Genomic DNA, 22,369 nt, shown 5'->3' on the forward strand with positions numbered 1-22,369 from the left:
TTGTCATATTTAACTCTATAAAAGTCCTTATGCAAGTGACAGAACTACCCTGTAGTGAGAGGCCCTGTCTTTAACAGGCTTTGCAGTCTTTGCTAATAATTTAAACAGTGAGAAGCTGCTTTCAGTGTAATTGACTTTTAAAGTCTTAATTAAGAGCCTTATGTTTGAATGTTTATCACGATAAGAGACATCTATGTGAACAGGTAGAGTGAATAAGATGAATGGCTGGCTTGCAAGATATCCTGAATGGCAACAGAGAGATGTCTGAGGCAAGGGAATAAATGTGAAATGACTGTCAGCCTGGGTGTTTCAGGTTCGGGCAGTGATGCCCAGGATTTATTTCTTTTTTCAGAGAGTACAACTTGCAAAGTACCAAGTGAATGATCTTACAGAAGTGTGCAGGCATTTGTCGTGGACTCTGACTGCTCTGCCAAGTTGTGACTCTTCTTGCTTCTCTCTCTCTGGTGGGAGCTGGCTTTTTACCCAGCTGGGGGAGGTTGCGGGGCCCTCACATCTCTTCCATGGGTGCAGGTACAACAAAGATAATTTGTAGCAGTGGGACAGTGACAGCTAATTGCCCACAAGGTGCAGGGCAATAAAGAGGAAGCTTTGCAAAGGAAATCATTTGACTTTGTTGCAGTGAGTAGGTGAGAACGGGGAACAGGGAGGGGATTTTTTGATTGCATTTCCCAGGCTTCTTTTTCTGCTTAGATTGAAACAAGTGCAGGTTCATCAGTAGTTTGTAGGTCAAGTTCTAGGCTTTCTGCCTGCCTTGTGTGGTTTCAGCGTGGCAGCTAAAATGGGGCATGGATTTGCTCAGTGAGGGAGTAAGAAGGGTTTGGTGCTCACAGCAAGGGAGCAGCAGATGGAGGGAGCGAGTCCTGTCGTAGTGGGGAGCCTCTCCTGCTCCTTGGTCTTTGGGATTGTGGCATGACATACCTGTGTGATCTCAGAGATGACAGTGCCATTGCACGTGCTTACAGATGGCAAGTCATCTTCTCTTCACTCTTTATGTGATCTACTTGGGGTCAAGGAGCTCCGCTTCTGCTATTCCTGTATCCCTCAGAAGAATGAGGTCCTGCCCAAGATGAATAAATTGTGAAATACCTTAATTTTTCCTTTGTGTTTTCATCCTTTGTTATTTTAATAGAGACATAGTAGCAGTCAGCTTAGCCTTAGCATTTTGAGGACTGGTGATCATCACTAATGTATAGTAAATGTCCTCTGAGATCAGAAGGCAGAAAGAAAGGAGTGAATCATAGATATCCTGCAGAGGACTGAGCTACAAGCAGCAAGGTAGAACTAAAGAGGCCTTTTCGTATAAACTTTATAGACTTCAGTAAACAGCAAAGTTGCACAGTCTCCTGTTACAAAGCAGTAGGTAAGGAGGAAAAGAAGAATTCAAGTATTTGAGAGTATTTGTAAGTGGATAGATAATGTATTTTACCCAAACATTTTTGTAGCTAAGAAGTAAAACTGGGTATAACCAAACAGCAAAGGCAAGTAGCTCTGAGTGTGGACTTACTGAAAGATCGTTCCACTTTTCCCCAGACAGATGATATTTTTTTTTTTTTTATTCACCTAATTTTCTCATCCTCTTCTAACTTGTCCACTTTGCATCCTTAATAAGGAAGAGAACTGGTGACCTGCTAAATGCCAAAAACCCTTAACCCGGAACATATGTGTGTACATACCTTCAGACGGGCTGTGATGCCGTTCTGCTCTCACCAGCCGCCCATCCTCAAGTCTTGTTAATTTATGGTCACTATCAAATTGTATATAAAAAGAGACTCTTAAAGCCTGTTTATGATATTGACCATAGCCAAGCTGGAGTGAAGTCCATATTGTTGAACATGTTGTAAACCCAAATCTCCCTTTTTAAACATTGAATCCACTTCAGTATGGTCATTGTCTAGACTGACAAAAAAAATTAGTACCAGATACATGGATCGTCTTGGGAACAGCAGCATTCAAGTAGTTCCAAAGATGGCCATCAAGATTGGAGGAAAAAATCCCCAAACCAACAGAAACCACTAGTCTCTTTCCTGCACTCTCATTTTCTTCTTCCTGTAAATGTGACTTTCAAAACACGTTTGGGAGGTAGGATCTGAAAGAGAGCATCATGTTCTGTGACTCCAGGACAGAATAATCAAAGGAGCTCAGTATTAAAAAAACTTGTATCTGTATCCATTTAATGTATGCTTTTCCTGTCAAAGGACACTTATTGATGCTGGAGGTGAAGTCCACAAGTTGGCTAAATAGCCTCCCAGTTGTATAAACTTGTTAAACTCTGACACAGTCTTCTGAACACATCAGTTTGAATATTGGTTAAACTGGCAGATGGTTAACCCACATGTGTCTGGGTGCACTGCTATGTTAATAAAGGGCTACAGCCAATCAATTTAAGTAAGAAGACTTTCTGTTCCTGCAGCCTTTTTTGATAGCCTATTCCATCTTGTATTGTTCAGATAGATTTCTTTTTACTAGCATAAGATTTTGAAGCAGATTCTGGAATTCTTTCTTTTTGAAAGAATTTCTTTATATAACAGAAAATATTCTTTCCATTTCTGTCATTCAAACTCAGTAGCCATAAAATACCAGGGACTTAGATTTTATTAATAGAGAAGGGCTGTAAAATAGGACATAAACCCAATAAATCTTACAAACTTTTTTACAAAACAACCAAAACCTTCTATCTGCATGAAATGAAAAATAAAATTAGCTGGACATGATTGGCATTCTTCGCACTTCCTGCCTGCAGCTTTTAGACTTGTGACAGAAAATAAATTTTATTTAAGGAATAAGACCAATGAGGATGTTTTTGAAGTAGGCAGCAGAATTTCTCTAAAATTTTCATTAGGTGTTTATAAAAAGGCAGAATTCTCATGTTAGGTGTGATTTTTAAATGATGGTTCTGTAACTGAAATGTTAACAGATTAAATTAATAATTAAACATTCTGTCAGTTTGCATTTGAGCTAATCATTGATTTTTCAAATGTGACTGGTTATGAAATCTAACATATATGATGTTTAACAAGAGAGCAATTTAACCAAAGAAAGCCAAGACAACATGTTTTTGCCTTATTAAAACAAGCCAAAGTTATTAGGCTTTCTTGGCTTTTCGTTCCAAACTCTGGCATAAACCTGCTTTTACAAAACCTTATAGGGTTGGCTTACATTTGTTTTTTTGGAGTGGGGTTTGGGGTTTTGTTTTGGTTTTGGGGTTGTTTTTTTTTTTTTTGGTGGAATTACCTTTCTTTTTTTCCAGTGGAGAGTTCTCTTAGAATATTTTGACCACTGCGCGGTTTCTTTTTTTTTAATTCCACGCCCCCCCCCCCCCCACCACCACCACCAAGTGTCTACAGGCTGTTTTACAGGTAGTCCTTTTCCACAGTATGTTTTGAAATTAACCTTCACTTGTGCTGTCCTCGTTGGAGAACCAGGCTTTCAGATTGAAGTATTTCTAGGTAGAAGCACACAAACTTCAAAAGATCACAAGAAACAGACAGGCTGCATGCTCATTTTAATTCACAGACGTATACAGCTGTTAATGTTGCATACAGGTATTTAAACCATTCATAAAAATGTTCTGTGTTTCTTATTTGTTTGTCATGGACAGAACCTGTAGGGCTCTGATTTATTCCAGAAACAGTAAAACATTAGTTTACCACTACTGCATTTTAGTGGTCTGTATATGATCATCTGCTGTATTACTGCATAGTTTCTTTGTCATCTGGCAGCATTAAATCCAGCACTTACACACTAGAGAGAGATAATGTCATGTTCTCCAAAGGTTAATTATGTTGCAGCTAAAGCAAACTTCTAAAGCAACTTTCTTGTAATGTTTAGTATCTTGGTTTTTGTTGTTGTTTTAATCAGTGCAGATGCAAATATTGAATATTTTATGTTTACTTTAAATGTCTTTAAAAAGCAGCATATTTGTTTCTCCTCTGGTCTTACTCAAAAACCAAGTAAAGGGATTTTATTTCCACTTATTACCAGGCAAGCGCAAGCTGTTTCCATTCCAGCGATTCACCTGCACATGACTGCAGCCACCATGCAAGTCAGCCAGAAAGACTTTGAAAAAGCTCAACAACAACTGAAGCTTTTGAAAAAGGATCCTGGGAATGAAACGAAGTTGAAGCTCTACGCTTTATTTAAACAGGTAGCCTTGATTTACTTTGTTCCGTAAGGGGCATTTATAATACAAGGGGATGGACCTGTAAAATATTTACTTAAAATAGAAATTGTTCAAGTGTATTGTGTCTTAACAAGCTCTTCATTTCAAGTGCTCAAATTCTGTTCTTGAAATGCCAGCCCCTCGAACCCTGCCTGAATTCTGAGGGAAGCCAAACCTGTTTCAACTTACAAACCGCCCTTTGAATTGAAACCTTTATTCAAAGGAATAGAGCCAATTTACATCAATTGTGTGATGCCTTCCATGTAATATAGCATATCTTGATGCGGCTCTGGAAGATTGCTTATGCCTAGGAAAAAAGAGTATGCCACGTGCTTCCTCTTAAATTTGTTGTATCTACAGTCAGACAGCTGGGCCTATAATAAAATGTTGTTGACATTTGAAGGTCGATTTCTGGGTTATTTTTTCTTTCTTTCTTTTTTTGTGCGGCCATTGTAGTGGTGGTATAGTTTGTTGGGTTTGGGGTTTGTTTTTTAAATTCAAGGAACTGTTCCACACCTAGAATGAAAGTTATTCTTTACTACAGCATGGAAGAAGACCTTTGTAGAAATAGCTGCAAGTCCTTAGCAGGGTTTGTACTGATATTTGGGGAAGTATTTGTGGATCAAGATTGGCTGCAGGGTCAGTAGAGACTGTGGCAATCAGTTGCTCCTTTAAATAGAACTTAAACAGCTAACTATTCCAGGTAGTTTTACTAATTAATAATAATGAGCTCAGAAATGTATTCTTTCTTTCCTGCCTCCCACTTGAAATACTTCTCTCTGATAGTGTACTTTTCTTCTGGAAAACTGGTTGTAGAATACTTCAGGATAGCTCAGACTCTTGCAGTTCAACTGGTCCAATGCCCTTACTCATAATAGTGCCAACTTTGAAGTAAGATCCAGCTTAATAGATCCTATGCAATGGTTTCTTTGTTCGTGCAGTTTAAAGTCTTTAACTTTGTTTTTAAATATAAAACTTCCACAATTTTTGAGATAGGAGAACTTAACATGCGTGGGTGTTTTGGAACCTGGTGTCTCATATTGGTTAGGTGCTTCTGAAAGCCCAACAAGAGGTACTAGGAAATAGCAGGCACTGAAAACTTCATGGTATGTGAACTGTCTGAATATTGCCCAACCACTAGGTATTCCATCTGTCTCAGAATTGAATTCTGTATCCTGATCAGATAGATATTCCTAACAGTCATTGACTGGACTTTAATCGAAGGTTTACATAAGTTTTGTTTCACTCTCTTTTCAGGCTACTGAAGGTCCCTGCAATTCTCCAAAACCAGGTATGCTGGACTTTGTCAAGAAAGCCAAGTGGGATGCGTGGAATTCTCTTGGCGATTTGTCTCAGGTGACAGTACCTATAATTTCACTTAGATACTTTGTAGATTACTCTACCTTGAAATGCCTGGTCTGTAAGTGAATGGCTGATGTCCAAGCATATTACATGCTTGTTGAGCAACTCTGCTTCCGACACCAAAATGTTTTGCGCTGTATTCTACAGTCATTTCACTGATTCAGTGTTTGGAGGCTTTTTTTACTATGTAAGCCTAGTTCTACGTTTTTACTACCAGCTTGTACCAGTGTAAGATATCTTGCATATGTGTTGACTTTCAATAAAAATTGGGGTTTTCACACTATGCTCTATTCTGCTTTTCCCTTTAAGAAAGATGGATTGAGTTTCTCAGCTCTTACAACAAAAAGCAAATTTGTGAATCCAGTGTATTGATAACTTTGTAATTTTAAAAAGTCGGTCTTATGCCACTGACTAAAAGACTAGAAAAAAGTGGTGTATTGAGAGCATCTCTCTGTTATTTCTCGGTATATCTTGACATCTTTAATATCTTTCATAACCTTTAGAGAAGTCTTTACTTCAGCATTCTTTTTTCATGCAGACTGTATTAAGTCTGACATCGCATATAGCTACCACAGTTTCTTCAGCTACCACTAAATGAAGGAAGCATAAGATTGACAAACCAGATGTGTCATTGCCGCGTTAGGCTTGCTATTCAGGAGTAGTGTCTGAGGTCAGTCAAAGATATTACTTAATACAGAGGGGTTGTTTTTTGCATAATTTCATGAACATAACATATTCTTGTGCTGCTTTGGGTTTTTTTGACGTGTGTTTTGGGTTTTGTTTTGTTTTTGAGAAGGCTCTGCAGTTTTTTGGAATATCCAACAAACACTTAAGGAAAAGAATCTGTTCTTTAAGTTTCGTAGTGGAGAGGGAATAAAGAATTTCATGTGTTAGAGATTTATGGATTATAGAATTGTTCAAAGTAGATTATCCTTTCAAGAAAATAGCTTGTAACAACCAAGAACTTACAATTCTTTTAAATCACTGCTTACTGTAGAAACAGGGTGGTGGGATTCTTTAAGCCTTAGCATGTCATGTTTGCGCTAAATGAAAACTAGTGTCTTCAAGCAATTCCAAAATGCAATAGATCCATTTCAACACTCTTATTTTCTGCAACACATGTTCTAAAATAAAAGCTTTTGTTTGGTTGGAGAAATGTCCAACTGGAAAGCAGAAACAAAGGATCCATAGAAATGTGTAAATGCTGGGAATATGACAAAGGTCTCTCTGGTAATTGTAGGCATGGATGGGGGCACTTCTCCAACAAAATAAATGTCATCATCCCCGCATCTATAAACTTCTATTTTGCAGATCCATTGCTGCTGCTTTCCAGATGACTTTAAGCATGATCTGCAGTGTTTAAATACAGCGTGTTCTTCTTCTTCTCATCCTTATTGGAATACTTTCTAATGGAGTTTATTTTTTTCTTTTGTCCTGAAGCACAGTCCCGTTCCCCCTCCCAGTACCGATTTTATGAATAGCACAGCAAATGGATTTCCATTTCAGCCTTTGATGATCTTTTTTCTTTTCTTTCATTACAGGATAATGCCAGACAGAAATATACCGAACTTGTCTCAAGTCTGGTCTCTGCAGAGTCTGCTGTCCAGAAAGAAGATGCCTCTCCAGAAGAGGGCAGACATGATGGCTATGAAACAATAATAGTTACCACCAAAAACAATATCACAAAGATAATGTTTAACCGACCTGATAGGAAAAATGCCATCAACCACAAGGTAAAGAAATTAACTGGGAGGATTAATAAATTTTTCTTTCCTGTTTAAGCTACTTCATTTTTTGAAGAATCATTACTGCAAGTCTGGCAGAACTGACTGAAGTGTGATGGTCTGAATTTTATGAGTGCTTGGTATCTTGAGTCTGCTGACAACCTAAGGAATAAATATCCAATACAAAAATAAACCACTTAGCTAAAATTTTATGGATTGGGCTTTTCTGTGTCTTCTGGGTTTTTTGCAAACTTGTTACAGGATTACAGTCTACACTAAACGGCAAACTGGAGGAAGACTAGCCTGTTTTGTGGATAAAAATTTTGACTGTAGGCTTATGTGTAACAAAGCATGTGTGCAGCCTGCTTTGGCTCAGTACTGTTGTGTGTGGCTAGATAGTCTTCCGGATCCCATAGCTGCCTTCCTGAGGAAATCCATCCTGTTGGAAACATGATCATCCTGTTTCACAACTGCAAAGACACCAGAACAAGGACTTCACCCCACTGCTGCTAATTCTTTAATATATTATTTTGCCCACTTAAACTGCTTCTCAGTTTTTAGAACTAGCTGTTCCCAGTTAATGTCTGTTTTCCAAAGGACCTTGTTTTGTCCTTTAGGTTTGCATCAGAAGTCTTGAGTATTGAAACCATGTGTCTTTGTAGTCAGAAATACCTCACGTGTAATACTTAACTTTCTGTGGATGCAAATTTTTTTTCATACTTAAAAGGACCATAGTTAATTTGTCTCTCAAATTCCTTGTTGTCAATGTGAATCTCCTTTTTATGATCTTTTGCAGCATCACATTTGTACTTTGATTTTCCTCTTATGCAGATGTACAGAGAAATTATCAAAGCACTTCAAGAAGCTGGAAAAGATGATTCTACCATAGCAGTTATTACTGGTACCACACTTGATATGCTTCTCTTAGTTTTGTTTTATATTGTGCGAAAGTACAGTACTGACGAGAACTATCTACCTGTATTTAGACTAAGATAGAATGTGTAAGTGATGAAATTCGTTCTTCCAGTATAGACCAAAGATTTTTCCAAAGTGTTTTGGCAAAATTCTTTCAAGGTGATGTTTCAAAATCTTTAGCAAGCTTGTTGTTACATCAGAACATCTTTCTGAGATGAGAAGATAGACTTGGAATACTCCTAAGGGCTTTATTACTCTTGACTAGCTTATATATCTGCTCCACAGCATCTTCACTACTGCTTTTGAAGTTCATTGGTATGGGTTTAGTCAATTTTCTCTACCTCCACGATACATTGGAACATACTAAAAACAAGCACCTCAAATCCGCCACTGGCATGGCCAGTAAGAAGGTTTACACTGCATATTTACCTATGATCATTGGAGAAAAATGATACTTTACGTTGATTTATTTTTTTCCTGTGGCTGCCATAGGAAAGGATTGGGCAGGCAAGCTGCAGCCTGGCCCAGCTGTATACATCCCAGTCACCAGATGTGTGCAGCTGGATGACTGCAGCAACAATGTAAAAGGGCAGCCCAAACTCATGCTTCCTGTAAAGTCTAGCTGCTCTGGGGACATGTCACTTGGAACCTCTGGAGGACCCCTTGGTCTGTCTCTGATGCTGACTGAACAACAAAGTGGCAAGAGCAGGTGGAAGGGAAAAAATGGCTGAGGGGATGTGCTGCCTGCCTGCCCCATCCTTGTTGCAGATAAATGTGCATTTAGGAAATTAGCCAAAGCTTGAGCTTTGGCTGGCAGTTAAGTAGTGTGGATGCAAAATGAATTTGGGCTTAAGCCCATTTACGCATTACTTCTGAGATAAGTGCATACATATTCTTCTCCACTGTCTTCTTTACCAGCACCTTGTATTCTCAGGGTGCTTAATTTCCATTCAGTAGCAATGACTGGGCACAGCCTGACAAAATGAGAAGGGAAGTTCACACAGCTGGAGTGTCTTAACACATGTATAGTTAGGAGTAAATAGCAAACACCCCTGCACAAACCTTTCTGTTCCATTTTACATAGTAAGAGCAGTGCAGCGTAAAGTAATGGATGTGCTAACCAGTGAAAGGTCCCACATTCTCACGGAACACAGGATAATTTAGACAATTAAATCATGCAGTCTAGCTTTCAAATACTCCTTGCTTTCTTTGCCTCAAACTGGCTTATACATTCACTAACAGGTTATCTCCTTCTTATTGAGGAATACATCTTACTGTGTGAATGACTGTGAATTGACAGAAAGAAAACCTGAGCAAATATGGAGGGAAAGAAAGAAAAGAAATAAAACTTTATTTTTTTTATCTGACACTGTTATGGCATGAAAAAAAAATCTTCTCCCCCCCCCCCCCCCCAATCTTTCAAATTTAATATTCTTTGGCCTTGTACCCATTGCTTTTCAGTGAATTGTCAGTCAAAACTTATTTTTAAACTGTAGATGTCTTTTATGGTAGTGTGTATGTTTTGAGACAATCCCTCTAATTACTTAGTAATGTTAGACACTTAGAATGAAATTCTTGCATAAATGTAATAAATGGAAGCATCTCTTCTCTTACCTACTCAGAAACCATTGGTGCATTTATTCATATGTGTTCTCTGCAGGAAATGGAGACTACTATAGTAGTGGAAATGATCTGAATAATTTTACTAATATCCAGCCTGGTGAAATGAAGAAGATGGCAAGCGATGGAGCAGTATTACTCAAGTAGAGCATCTTGGCTTCATATATGCATAAGTTGCTGTAATGGGTAAAATGTGATTTGCAAGCACTGTTAGAAAACACAAGAGCAGGGACCCATTTGTGCTGTAATACATCCATTGGGATGACTGTGTCTAAGGCCTCACTATGTGCATAAACACAAAGATCATGTGGGAGAAGTAGTATTAATTGTGTGAAATAAATGGGGAGATGAGATTAATATTATAAATCTTCTTAAGAACAGTGAAGCTAAAGACTTGGCTTTATTCTTTTTAGTCCCCAAAGTACATGCAGATATAATGACAAAACCATGATTTTGACTGTATAGTTTGTAAGCTGTAATGAAAAACTTGTGTGTTTTTTGATATCCAACAGTGTCTGCACTAGCAGGACATGCCAAAATACCTTCACTGTCAGACCTCTTTGAATAGAGATGAGGTGTAATGAACGTGTTCAAAATTGCTCAGGAATTTGCTCACGAACCAAGATCTTGGTTCCATCTTTGAGTCTGAATTGACCTGTTAAACTAAGAAGATCAGGGGCATTATCTGACACAGTGGCTGAAATGGGTTTTGGTTTGTTTTTTTTTTTTTTTTTGGACAGACAACATGTTTCTTCCCCATTGAAGCAGATTTTGTCTTTTTTACTTCTGTATGTGATGATTACATCTGAAAGATGCTCGCAAGTTGGATAGCTTCCTCAAGCACTTGCAATTGATGGAAAATCTAAAACACACAGAAAAGCAAACAATGTTTTTGATTTATATTTTAAAGATGAACTGCAAGTAAAGTACTCAGTTTTGCAGCTTTTACTTAGGCAAGCTGTCTGTGGATCACAGTTGCCCTTACAAAGTGATAATCATGCGGTCCGAATCTGTTGCAAAGAAGTTATTCAATGGTATCTGGCAAGCGTTCCAGCCTGCCCGCAGTGTTCAGCATGATGCATAGTTTCATGTGTGCTTTATGGTCTTTCGTCTTGCTCTTGTGAGAAGACTGTATCTGCTATCCTGTTACTATTACACAAGCACAGTACTTCGTTATAGCTGATGCACAGAGATGCCAGAGAAGTTGAGTTCTTACAACACAACACTGCTCCCTTTTGAAAAATATTGTATTTTGGGAATGTATTTTGCACTTCTTGGATGGAGAAATCGCTGTCAAGCGAAACAAAACACTGTTTCTCAAAGCCAGGAAGAATACTTGGGAAACTTGTGTTGTGGTAGCGCCACGATTTTGGTGCTGGGGCTTCATCGCAGAACAGAATCTGTGAAGCGAATGGATATCCCATGGCTGGAGTTGGGATGGATGTATCGGCAGATAGATAGACAGGGCAAAAGACTATTCTTGTTAGTGAGCTGTATCCAGTAACTAGCTGAAGAGGACAGCACTTTCATAACTTGACTACAGGAACTAGGAAAGCTGTGCTGACATGTACATGTTTGATTCTTAGCGGGTAAGGAAATGCAGGTATTTCAAACAGTTCTTCATTTTCTTTGTCAGAATTTATTTGGGAAAGGGACAAAAATGTATGCTATGTAGAATCTAGCTCATGGTTTTTGTTATGCAGTATCTAATCACATGTTTGAAAGTTGTTTATATTTGATGAAAAAGACTAGGATGTGTCTCTCAAATTCTGCTTTTCCTTCTCTTTAGAGAGTTTGTGGGTTGTTTTATTGATTTTCCCAAACCACTGATTGCAGTGGTAAACGGCCCGGCTATTGGAATCTGTGTAACAGTCCTTGGATTGTGTGATATCGTCTATGCTTCTGACAGGGTAAGTACATCACATAGCTGATCCCAAGGCAGTATTTAAGCCTCTTTCTGTAGGAAATGCTACTTGGTTTGGGGTAATCTGACAAAAAAGGACACATAAATGTAAAGGCTTTTTATGTCACACCAAGGAAAACCTGTATTAGTTACCAGCACAGGGGTGTATCAGCCAGTCGTTAGCATGCATGAAATTTCCCTGCTGTAGTTATGGCTATCGAGTTACTAACTCCAGTTTAGAAACTCTTTACTGTATCAGTGGGTAAAGTAAAGAGTAGCTGGTGTGAAATGATGGTTGTAAGGCCCCTTTCAGATGTGGGAGGGGGAGCAAAAATTTACTATGGAATGGAAGTGCAGTAACTGGCATTTTGTCTAATCTGTGGTCCAAGATAACTTTGGAAAAGCTTTGATTTGTTCAACTTAAGATTCCTTTTAAGGTAACTTGCCAAATACGTAACCAAAAGCTATATTAAGACATAGCAGAGAATCCTGTTATATGGCTTATTTTTTATATTCTCTGCTGTTCATTTGTATAAGGTTGTTAAACAGATCCAGAACTTTACCCAAGGTCTTAATTAATTTTAGGCAAGCTTTTGCTTGCAGAAGTGTCTGTGATTGGTGGTACTTTGATTCCTGCTTCAGCACTGTGTCACATTTTTCCTCAAAGTCCCTGATGGATTGGTTTTGTCACTGTGAGACTTAAGAAAATTGAGCTGCAAGGGACCAACTCCTTCTGCTTGCCCCGTAACAGGATTAGCTAGAACCATGTCACTCCTGACATATGCTTGTATAATATGCGCAATTTATGCCGTCTGTTCCGGTCCCTTGATCTCTTCTTTCACTAGAAAATTGTTGGGTTCTCCCGTCTGATCTTTTTTTTTTGCTGCAGGGTGAACCTATTGTTTCTTGTTCCTGGACTATAAGAACAGACTATTTTCATCCTCCTTTACAATAGCCATCACTGTGCTTAGCCATCAGTGTACTTAGACTGTTAGATATATCTCAGTTTTACATCCACTCTCTCAATCTTTTCTTTTTTTGAGCTAAACAGCTGCATTTCTTTCAGTTTTTCCTCATGTGCTTTCTTTTGCCTGAAGTCACGTTCCTCTGGCTCCTTCCAGTTGTTCTGCGTCTCTTTAAACATAGTGGTACAAACTGGACACGTCACTCCAACTCATGTCTTACTGATGTGAAGTAGAGCAGGAGAGCTTCTCCACATTCTACAGACTGTATTTCTGTTTTGACATCCCACAATGTTACTTAATTTACATACTTCTGATCTGCTGTAGCACCTGGGTCCCTTACTGTACCATTGCCAGTTAAACAGTTGTCCCTATCGTATACTGTATACCAAGTTATTCATGCCAGACTTCAACTTGTCCATATTAAATAGCAGCTTCTTAGTCATACCTCTCCACTTAGTGAGACTGTTTTCAAAACAAGGCTGTTTTGAATTCTTATCACTTCCCCCTCAACATAGTATCTCCTACAGCCATAAGATAGTATAGATTGAGTTGAAGGTTAATCCAAATAAGCATTTAGTGTGTTGTCCTGTTAATAGTATACTTCTTTCTTGAATGATTCATACTTCATACTTTGAGATTCATACTTGAACTTCCTTTTACTACTCATATACATAATCATTGGTAAATGCATCTTATTTTTGCCTTATATTTCTATTTTTTTAATCTCTGCATGCTTAAATTCATTTCATACCTAGCTGTCTGATGTCGTTTTCACTTTCTGGGTACATGTATTTAAAGTCAGTGACGATAATTTAGATGAGACAATCTGTTAGTACCTTCCTGCTTGCACTGGGACAGCTTTTGCTTGTGCCCTGGGTAACAGTTCTTTGAGGATTTCTGTAGGGTCTAACTTAGCTTTTCACTTAGATTAGTCTTCATGAGAACTTTCCTATTAACTTGAAGTTTTTTGAAGCCTTCTCAAAGGTGATTGTTCTCTATTCTTCCCTCTCCAGGACTATGAACTCCCATGCAGTAACATCATTCTCATCCAAATTACAACTTAATTTCACATTCTTCAGTAGTTTGGTTGGGGTGCCTTAGGCATTGACTAGCTACTCCAGAAGTGGCCAGCTTTGCTATGTCCAGGATCTGGTTTTATTCTCAGCCAGGTATTCCCAGAGCAGATCATTACCATCCACACTTAGAGCTTAGAGGACACTGCACAGCCCAGTCTGACAACAGATCAGCATTTTGGGTGGTCAGTTAACATTGCCTTCTGCATTGGATTTTGCTCCGGTTTCTGGGGCACCAGTTTGTACCCCTGGTATAGTTCATCTCCCCTCGCTAAAGCAGGACTAATTACACTGACCTGTGTCCTGGCAGATGTTGCCCGTTCTTTTTTTACAGTGATATAATTGTCACTTTCTTCTCAGAAAGTCTGTTGATGTCTCTTACTGTGTGGCCATCTGCAATACAGTAAGAGTTTATTACCTACTATTACAGCGAAAGCTGCGTTGGCAACTCGTGCACTCTTTGTGTATCAGTTCATATTTTTAAATGGAAATAAAAGCAAGTGTTTTGTCTTCCTTGTTTAAGTTGATGTAAGTTGTCAAAACAAAATTCTGCAGTTTAGTTCTAACTTGCAGTTAGGATATCGTTTTGTATGATCCTATGATGCATTTCTGACACAGGCTTGTTTTAAATTTGCGTAAAATTTGAGGAAATGACATTCAATTACTTGAATTTTTCAGGAGCAGAGTAAATTTAGTGTGTCTTCCGAAAGCAATTTGCTCTTTACCTCTTCAGTTATTTGGGCTATGTATTTAATAACTGTTAGCGCAGATGTGTGTGAACATCTTTTCTGTACAGATTCTGCACATGCAAATTAGTTTCTCTAAGCACTGTATTCAAATAAGGTAACTTCAGTGGAGTCGTTATAAAGGAATTGAATTATACGAAGTCAGCTCTTAGGTGCATTGAGAGGATGAAGCAGGGTTACCAGATAGTATTTTAAAGACTATTATGGTAATGGTTCAAATGTATTTCTGGTGAACTCTGTCACAGTAGAATCTTTAAAATGAAAACTAAATCCTAGTACTTTAGTCTTGTGCTCTGTTGTGAGACTTGCTTTGATTTGTTCTTTTTGTTTGGTTGTTTTGTTTTTTTTCCAGGCTACGTTTCACAGCCCATTTAGTCAACTTGGACAGAGCCCAGAAGGATGTTCCTCTTATCTGTTTCCAAAGATCATGGGGTCAGCTAAGGTAAGAATGTCTGCACTGTATGTGGGACCATGTGACCTTTGTGTGTTGGTATCCTCCAACTGTAAGAGCAAGTAGAATCACAGCAAGAGTCCTCAAAGAAAGCTCCTGTTTGCATCTTTTGAAACAAGGATCAAAAAATGTAATGACAACGTCAGCACAGGCACCATAACGGAGCAGTAACCACTTTAAAGCCATGCTGCGACACTGATGAAGGGGTTTTTTTCTCATGGCTTCCTCCACCTTCTTGAGACAATTTCTGGTTGTATCTTTCTTCCAACAATGTGAGGGAATGATGTAAAGAAGGAATAAAAAAAGGCAATAAGAACACTCCTAAGAAATGTCTTGGTAGGCTACCTCTATCAGGCAAGGGAGCAAGTGTTGCAGTGGTTTCTGCCAGCCCTGGGGAAACTTATATTCAGCGAGTCTTCCAAATGCGAGTGTGAAGCAATCCATTTATGTATTTACTTCCAGACCTTTTAGATTATCTATTTTGTTCTAATATATGTTGGTCTTCTGTCCATACTCTTATTTTCTCTGTCTACTCTAGAAAAAAGGAAACTAAATAATAGTGATTAAAAAAAAAAATGGAAAAAAAAAAGGAGAGACAGCAGAATCTAAATTTTCATAGAACGGGGTGATTCCCTTTCTGCTTCTTTTGATATCCCACAGAAAAAAAACTGTATAGTTTCAAATACTTATGCAATATTATTGCCTGTGTTAATACAATGTGGTTTTGTTGAGCAGGGTTTAAACCTGTAAGGAGTAGAGCAAGTGCTTCATAAACATCCATTTATTAAGGGTACTCTATTCAGTGAGATATAAGCTACCAGTACATGTTCTAGAAATCTTGGAGTCACTGCAAGAAGTGAACAAACACATTTATGATGAGGTAATTTCATGCAACAACATTGGATCTCTGCTCAAAAAGACATGTAGACCCTTGGTGAACGATAGGGGCTGGAGGCCCATCACTAGTCATGTAGCCTAGGGGTTATTACTGGATCTAATACTTACTCAACATCTTCATTATGGCCCGGATGATGGGACTGAGTACACCCTCAGCAGGTGATACAAAACTGAGAGGAATTGTTGATACACCAGATGTGTTGCCATTCAAAGGGACCTGGACAGTCTGGGGAATTGGAGAATCTCATTGGCTTCATCAAAGGAAAAAGCAAAGTCCTGTACCTGGGAAGAAATAATCCCATGCACCTGTGTATGCTGGGGGCTTACTGGCTGGAAAGCAGCTTTGCGGAGAAGGACCTGTGTGTCCTGGTGGACAACACATTGCCCATGAGCCAGCAACGCACCCTTGCAGCAACAGTATCCTGGGTTGAATTAGATGGAGCGTTGCCGGCAGGTTGAGAGGGGTGACTTTTCCCCTCTGCTCAATACTGGTGAGACCACAGCTGGAGTGTTGGGTTCAGGTTGGGGCTCTGGCTACAGGAGTGACGTGGACATACTGGAGCAGGCCCAGCAGAGAGCCGTAAAGATAATTAAGACACTGGAGCATATTACTTATGAGAAGAGGCTGAGAGAGCTGGGACTGTATTTCCTGGAACAGGACAGGCTTGGGGGAATCTTGCCAACGTTTATAAATACCTGATGGGATGGTGTGAAGAAGACAGACGGATTCTTGTCAATGGTGCCCAGTGACAGGACAAGAGGAAAGGGGTACAAATTGAAACACAGGGAACTCCCTCTGAACGTAAAAAAACCCAATTTTATAGTGAAGGTGGTGAAACACGGGAACAGGGTGTGCAGAGATGCTGTGAAGTCTTCATCCCTGGAGAACTGTCTTCATCCTTGGAGATACCCAAAACCCAACAGGATGCAGTCCTGGGCAACCTGCTCCAGCTACGCCTGCTTGAGCAGGGTTTTTAACTAGACAGTATCTGGAGGTCCCTTCCAACCTCGTCTTTTTTCTGTTCCTTTTAGAGGGCAGACATTGATGAGCAAGAGGGTAAAATAAATGTGACTTAGAAGCTTGTACCTTTCCTGTCGGATTACTCAAGTCTTGTTGAATCACACTTTCTATTTTTCTTTATATAGGCAAGTGAGATGTTGCTTTTCAATAAAAAGCTGACTGCAGAGGAAGCCTGTGCCCAGGGACTTGTGACAGAAGTCTTCCCCGACAGGACTTTTCAGAAGGAAGTTTGGGAAAGATTAGAAGCATATGCAAGCCTCCCCAGAAATGTCAGTATTTTAAATTTTTCTCCACCTTGTAAGCCTGTAGCACTCCCAGAGTCCTCCTGCCAAACCTATCTTGTTACTTGGTTTCACTTCATCCTTAATTAAAATAGCAAGGCTCAACATATTTTCCTTCGAGCACAGATCTGCCCCTGTCCCTCTGCTGCTGTGGAACAGAAACATCTCTTCTACCCTGGCTGAATCTAAGACAACACACCGTACACAGAGATTCAGTGGCTGAAAAGCCTTAAAAATTAACTAATTAATCCACTTGCAGTCTCTGTGTGTGTGCCTTGGGTGCCTTTTAATTTGGCAATAGTTAAGGTTTAAGAGCCTTGCCACAGGTTCTACAATGTCAGTTGTGCTCTGTGCACTGCGGGTGCACAAGATGATGCTGGGTGGCTTTACTTTTTGCTGAATTGATTCATCCCGCTCACTGGTTTAGGTTTTGCAAAACTACTTGAGTCACAATGGTATTAATGTTGCATTGGACAAGAGGAGACACTCGTGCCAGCTGCTGATAGCGTAGGCTGCATTTGGCACTGCAGACAGCTCAAGCGGTTTCACTACTTATGCCCATCTACTGTGATTATGAGCACTTAGTGGACTGCTGTTTCACCTCCTATGAATCTCCTCCACCTTATTAGCAGTCTTAGTAATTAAATGCAATAATTACTTGCAGCGAAAAGGTTGAGTAAAAGCTGAAATGTACAATGTTAATACAACCCTGTTTGAATTCCAGTGTGTTTATTGTGTTATTTTCTGAAACGTTAAATTAAGATATAGAAAACATAACTTCCTAATGTTCATCTCTTTCTCCTCTAGTCCTTGGCAGTGTCAAAGCAACTGTTACGAAGTATGGAAAAGGAGAAGCTCCATGAAGTCAACAGTAAAGAGTGTGAAGTCTTGAAGGAGAGGTGGCTATCTGATGAATGTATAAATGCTATTGTCAGCTTTTTTCAGAAGAAATCAAAACTCTAATCTTCACCAGTAGAATAACTCACCTTCTGGCAATAGCTTAATTTGCCTTTATCGTTAATAAACGTTCTCTTCAAGTGATAATTCTGACACCTTTTGATATGCTTCTGAGTACTGGGTTAAAACTAGTTCATAAAATTTATACAGTGTTATGTGCCTTGCATCCATCATGGATATTTAGGTTGGAGGAAAAAAGGTTCATTATTCTGTAGGCAGCAATGATGTTTCTGAATAATTCTGAAGCAGATTGTCAATAGCACCATATTTTGATAGCTCTTCAATAAATCTTACACGTGATTCTTTTTATTCATCTGTGGGGAAGCAAATACTGTATTAATGAAAAAATAAATAGAAATATTTAATTACTGTTGTGCTGATTCTTACTCCTTCTGTTAAACATCCTTGGTGAGACGGGAAGTGGTTCCCAGAGGTGTATTAATATAATAGTCTTACAAAAAGTATTCACTTAACTAACTTGAAAATTCTCAAAGATGTTTGTGAGCTTTATGGTTCTAATCTTATTTTTCCATAAATTGCTTCATGTTGCCCTTTTTCTGTGAAAAATCCCATTAAAGAGAGTATGACCTTTTACTTGTAGCTATTTTGGAGTTAAATTAACAAAACGATTATTTTTCCAACAGAAAATTTATCCACTCTTTGTGGGTGCTTTGGGGTAGAGAGTGTAGCAGGCACTGCGGAGGCCAGGGTGGTGCTGCGGGAAGTAGGTAGGCATTTAGCTCCTACCAATGAAAGGAAATGATGGAGAAGCAGCGGTTACTCCTCAAGAAAAGCCTCTCAGTGACAAGGAGCTGACTGCTGCAGAAAAAAAATCTTTAATTTCAGTACTCTAGACTCGGTGACAGTGAGAAACACACAAGGTCCTGGCCCTGCCTGCGCAGGGAGGTGTGTACGTGAAAGCAGGGGTGCAGCAGCTGCCTATGGGCAACGCAAAGAGGGGCTGGCGCAGGTGCAGAGGAACTTGAGGTGGATGCCCCTTTCTCGTTCGGGTGCGAGCGCTGGGGTGCAGCTCAGGGCTGGGAGCTGCGGGAGCAGAGCAGCGAGCCACCAGAAATGGACGGGTTTGGGTGCTGTGACTTGCGCTGCTGCTGCTTGTTGGAAAGGACGTGCAGGATGGCTGCTCGGCCGTGGCACCGCTGCCTCGCATGGTAAGCAGGTCTTAAAATCCAGGCTTTTGCCGTCAAGGTGGTACCTGACCCTCGGGATTTAATTCCTGAGAAAAGGATAAATGGGACCGGAGAAAAAGAAAATGAGAAGCATTACTCAGGTATGCTGCAGCAGTTAAATTTGATGCTGAGAAGTATTAAATGTACTTAAGTTCCTGCTTAACCCTCTGCGAGAGTCGCTGCTGGCACATGGGATTACCAGCAAAACCCTGCTGTCGCACACAGGGTGCCAGAAGCAGGGCTGGCAGAAAGGCGGATGGGGAGAGTGAAGCGGTGGAGCGTTACAGGGGAGAAGGAGAGGGTAAATCTGCCAGGGAGACCCGAGAGCAGCCTTCCACCCAGCTGACAGGAAAGAGAGGGAAGCCAAAATAATTTCCTGTTATGACATAATGTGGAAAAGGGCTGGGGAGGGCACGCTTCCAGCAAATGTGAAACAGCCAAGGGACAGTGTGGCTCTTCCACCTTCCCTGCCAGCGCCCAGAGAGGGGACGTGGCCCCAGGGCAAGGTGGTGGGAGGAGGGACATCTCTGTGGGGCCACATACATGGGCAATGTCGCAGGACCAGCGCAGTGGTGGGACTGAGGGGTGGCTGAGGCCCAGGGGATGGTGGCAATGAAGGCAATGAGAAAAGAAGCTGAGGTGGAGATCCAGGTGGGAGGCGAGTGCTGCCGGCGGGCTCCAGGCCACCATGTTGCCCCAGCCCCATGAGGCAACATCCTTCGCCATCCCGCCCAGGCGTACCCTGCTGTGGATGGGGCAGCCATGGGGCTGCCGGTAAGGAGGTAGTGGGCTGCCCAGCGGGGCCACGCTGGCTCCGGGCAGGCGTTGCTGGGGCACCCCAAGGTGTGAGGCTCAGTGCTGGCTGCAAAATGGCGGCAGTTGTGTGGAGCGAGGAGGAGGACAAGAGCTGTGGCCCTAGCCCAGGGCAGCCCCTGGGCCTTGGGCAGCACAGGGGATGTGCCTTCGGGTCTGTAGGGTAAAACACGGCTTTGTCTTGCCAAGGCTTTTGTGGCTCGTATGCTGCTTTTTCTCCACGCTGCTCACATGAGCCTGAAATGCTTTCTGTGGGGTTGTTATGGCACCCTGGTGGTGGCTGTTGTTGGCACAGCCAGGGATAAACAGTTGTTCAGTCTTTCGAAAGCTTTCGAAAGCAGCAGTAAAGTTTAGTAGATTTAGTAGTACATGAGCTTTGCCATCAAGTGCATTTTGTGTGTGTGTGAGGTGTTTGCTTTCCTCAAGGAAAAACGCAGCTTTTGGTGATCTGTTGATGGATGAAACAGCAGAAACAGGGTTTCCTCGGTCAGCAGATGCCACTGTACCACTTACAGCAACAGGAGTTGAGCCATTACTGGGTTTGTGATGAATTAGATCTGTTGAAATATTTTTTTCCTGTTCTGAGTCTCTATGAATAATGAGAATAAATCAACATTTCTTCTAGGGAATGGAACTCCTGGATATTTTTAGCTAACTTTTTGAAAGCTGAAGTCATAGTCTCAGATCCTTTTCAAAGTTCACTTTGTAACTTTTTGGTTCACAAAACATTTGTTCCTGATTAGCAGCATCTTTAGTAATTTTTACACATTTTAAAGGTGCCTGGCACAACAAAACAAATCTGATGAATCTCTTCAAACAATTCCTGTTTACTCCAAAAACAAATTAGCAACTTGAGATAGTTTCTTCTGAAATACAGTCACTTATTAACTATATTTATTATAATTGGATTGTGAGGATTACATCAAATGTTCCTGAATTTTCCTTACATTCCCTTCAAGGTGTCACTGTTGGGTGGTGTACATCTTGCTAACGTAGCAGTGCGATGTACAATAGGATTCAGGTCACACTTGGCACGATTATACACGTGTTTCCTCCATCTATAACCTTTCCTAGATACTTAGGGACAGACGAATGTGCACGTTATGTAATCTTCTTGTAGTAACTAAACAAAATATTTTCATTCACAAAATTTTCTTGGAGGAGTAATTTTCCTCCTTGAGTTGCAACTGAGCAAACTTTAATACACCCTCCATACTGCCTGTAACAAGTGCAATGTAGTCTCAATCTATTTTAGCTGTAAGTAGGTGGAATAGGTCTAGAATGCAACATCCAAAACCTGGGGAAACAAAATCCCAAAACTAAATCCATTCGTGACTTAACAACCATTTCTCCATTCAGCATAATCAAGATGCATACAGTTGAAAGTAGTTTGTATAGAATGTTTAACACGATGTTGCTTTAATCAGTTAGTTGCAGTGGAACACACCTCTGATTGATAGCGGTTCAGCAGCTTCTCACTGAGAAGGTTACGCGGCACAAGGCGACGACGAACCGAACTGGCAGCAAAGCCTGGAGAGCTTTGCAAGATGGTCATTTAGTTCAGGGTTTGCAGAGGGCTAGAGCAAAAAGGCTAAGATTGCTATTGTCATATTGTCCAAAACTTTGGGATTAAAATATGAATCTGTACAACTGAAAATTCAATAGTAGCTTGTTAGGCAGTAGCCACTCTGGATCAAAGGGGTTTTTTTCCTCTTCTGACAGAAAACACCCAGACTCTCCTCAAGCCTTCTCTCATTGCCACCCAAAGGTCAGGTTGAGAGCTGGTAGGACGAGGACCTCATAGCTATTAGTCTGCCACAAGCGGGTACAGGTGAGAAGTGTCATCTGAATGAGTGCCAAGCTGCATGCAGGTGGTTGGTCACAGCAGTGCTGCGGTGTTCGTCCCTACGTGAATCCTCCTGCTGTCCCAGGGGTGCCCTGAGCTCTGCGCTCCAGGCTGAGATGTTCTGTTCTGGGACTTGCAAATCTCATGACCCAGCGCTTTTCATGAGTGCAAAGTTCGCGTGCACCTGTATTATGTTAGAGACATAGTGTGCTGAAAATATAAACAAAACAAGGTTCGTAGGAAGAGATCCTTTGTTAGAGTGGTTAGTGTAATGTAAAAAGTTGAAAATTTTTCCAGCTTATGGCTCTTTCTTCACGTGTTCTCAAAAGCACTCCTCTTTTCTCTGAGTATGGTAGTTAGTTTTATAGGAGTCATTTCTCCCTGCCTAAAATCTCCATCTTGTTCAAATGCCGACACAAAATTTGAGG

General features: G+C 40.4%; 1 protein-coding gene across 5 annotated transcripts in view; it reads left to right on the top strand.

Moving 5' to 3' along the window:
- The window catches only part of ECI2 (enoyl-CoA delta isomerase 2), a 32,823-nt gene extending 14,134 nt beyond the window's left edge, over positions 1–18,689 (top strand). For all 5 annotated transcript variants that reach the window (XM_063325982.1, XM_063325983.1, XM_063325986.1 and 2 more), the window contains 9 exons: positions 4,003–4,165; positions 5,438–5,536; positions 7,084–7,275; positions 8,098–8,167; positions 9,842–9,944; positions 11,591–11,711; positions 14,841–14,930; positions 16,983–17,126; positions 17,946–18,689. In XM_063325982.1, the coding sequence (XP_063182052.1) occupies positions 4,003–4,165; positions 5,438–5,536; positions 7,084–7,275; positions 8,098–8,167; positions 9,842–9,944; positions 11,591–11,711; positions 14,841–14,930; positions 16,983–17,126; positions 17,946–18,101 (1,138 nt within the window). In that variant the 3' untranslated portion in view covers positions 18,102–18,689. The remainder of the gene's footprint in view (positions 1–4,002; positions 4,166–5,437; positions 5,537–7,083; positions 7,276–8,097; positions 8,168–9,841; positions 9,945–11,590; positions 11,712–14,840; positions 14,931–16,982; positions 17,127–17,945) is intronic.
- Positions 18,690–22,369: the final 3,680 nt, after the last annotated feature.

Source organism: Chroicocephalus ridibundus, chromosome 2, assembly GCF_963924245.1.
Source record: "Chroicocephalus ridibundus chromosome 2, bChrRid1.1, whole genome shotgun sequence".
NCBI classification, from domain to species: Eukaryota; Metazoa; Chordata; class Aves; order Charadriiformes; family Laridae; genus Chroicocephalus; species Chroicocephalus ridibundus.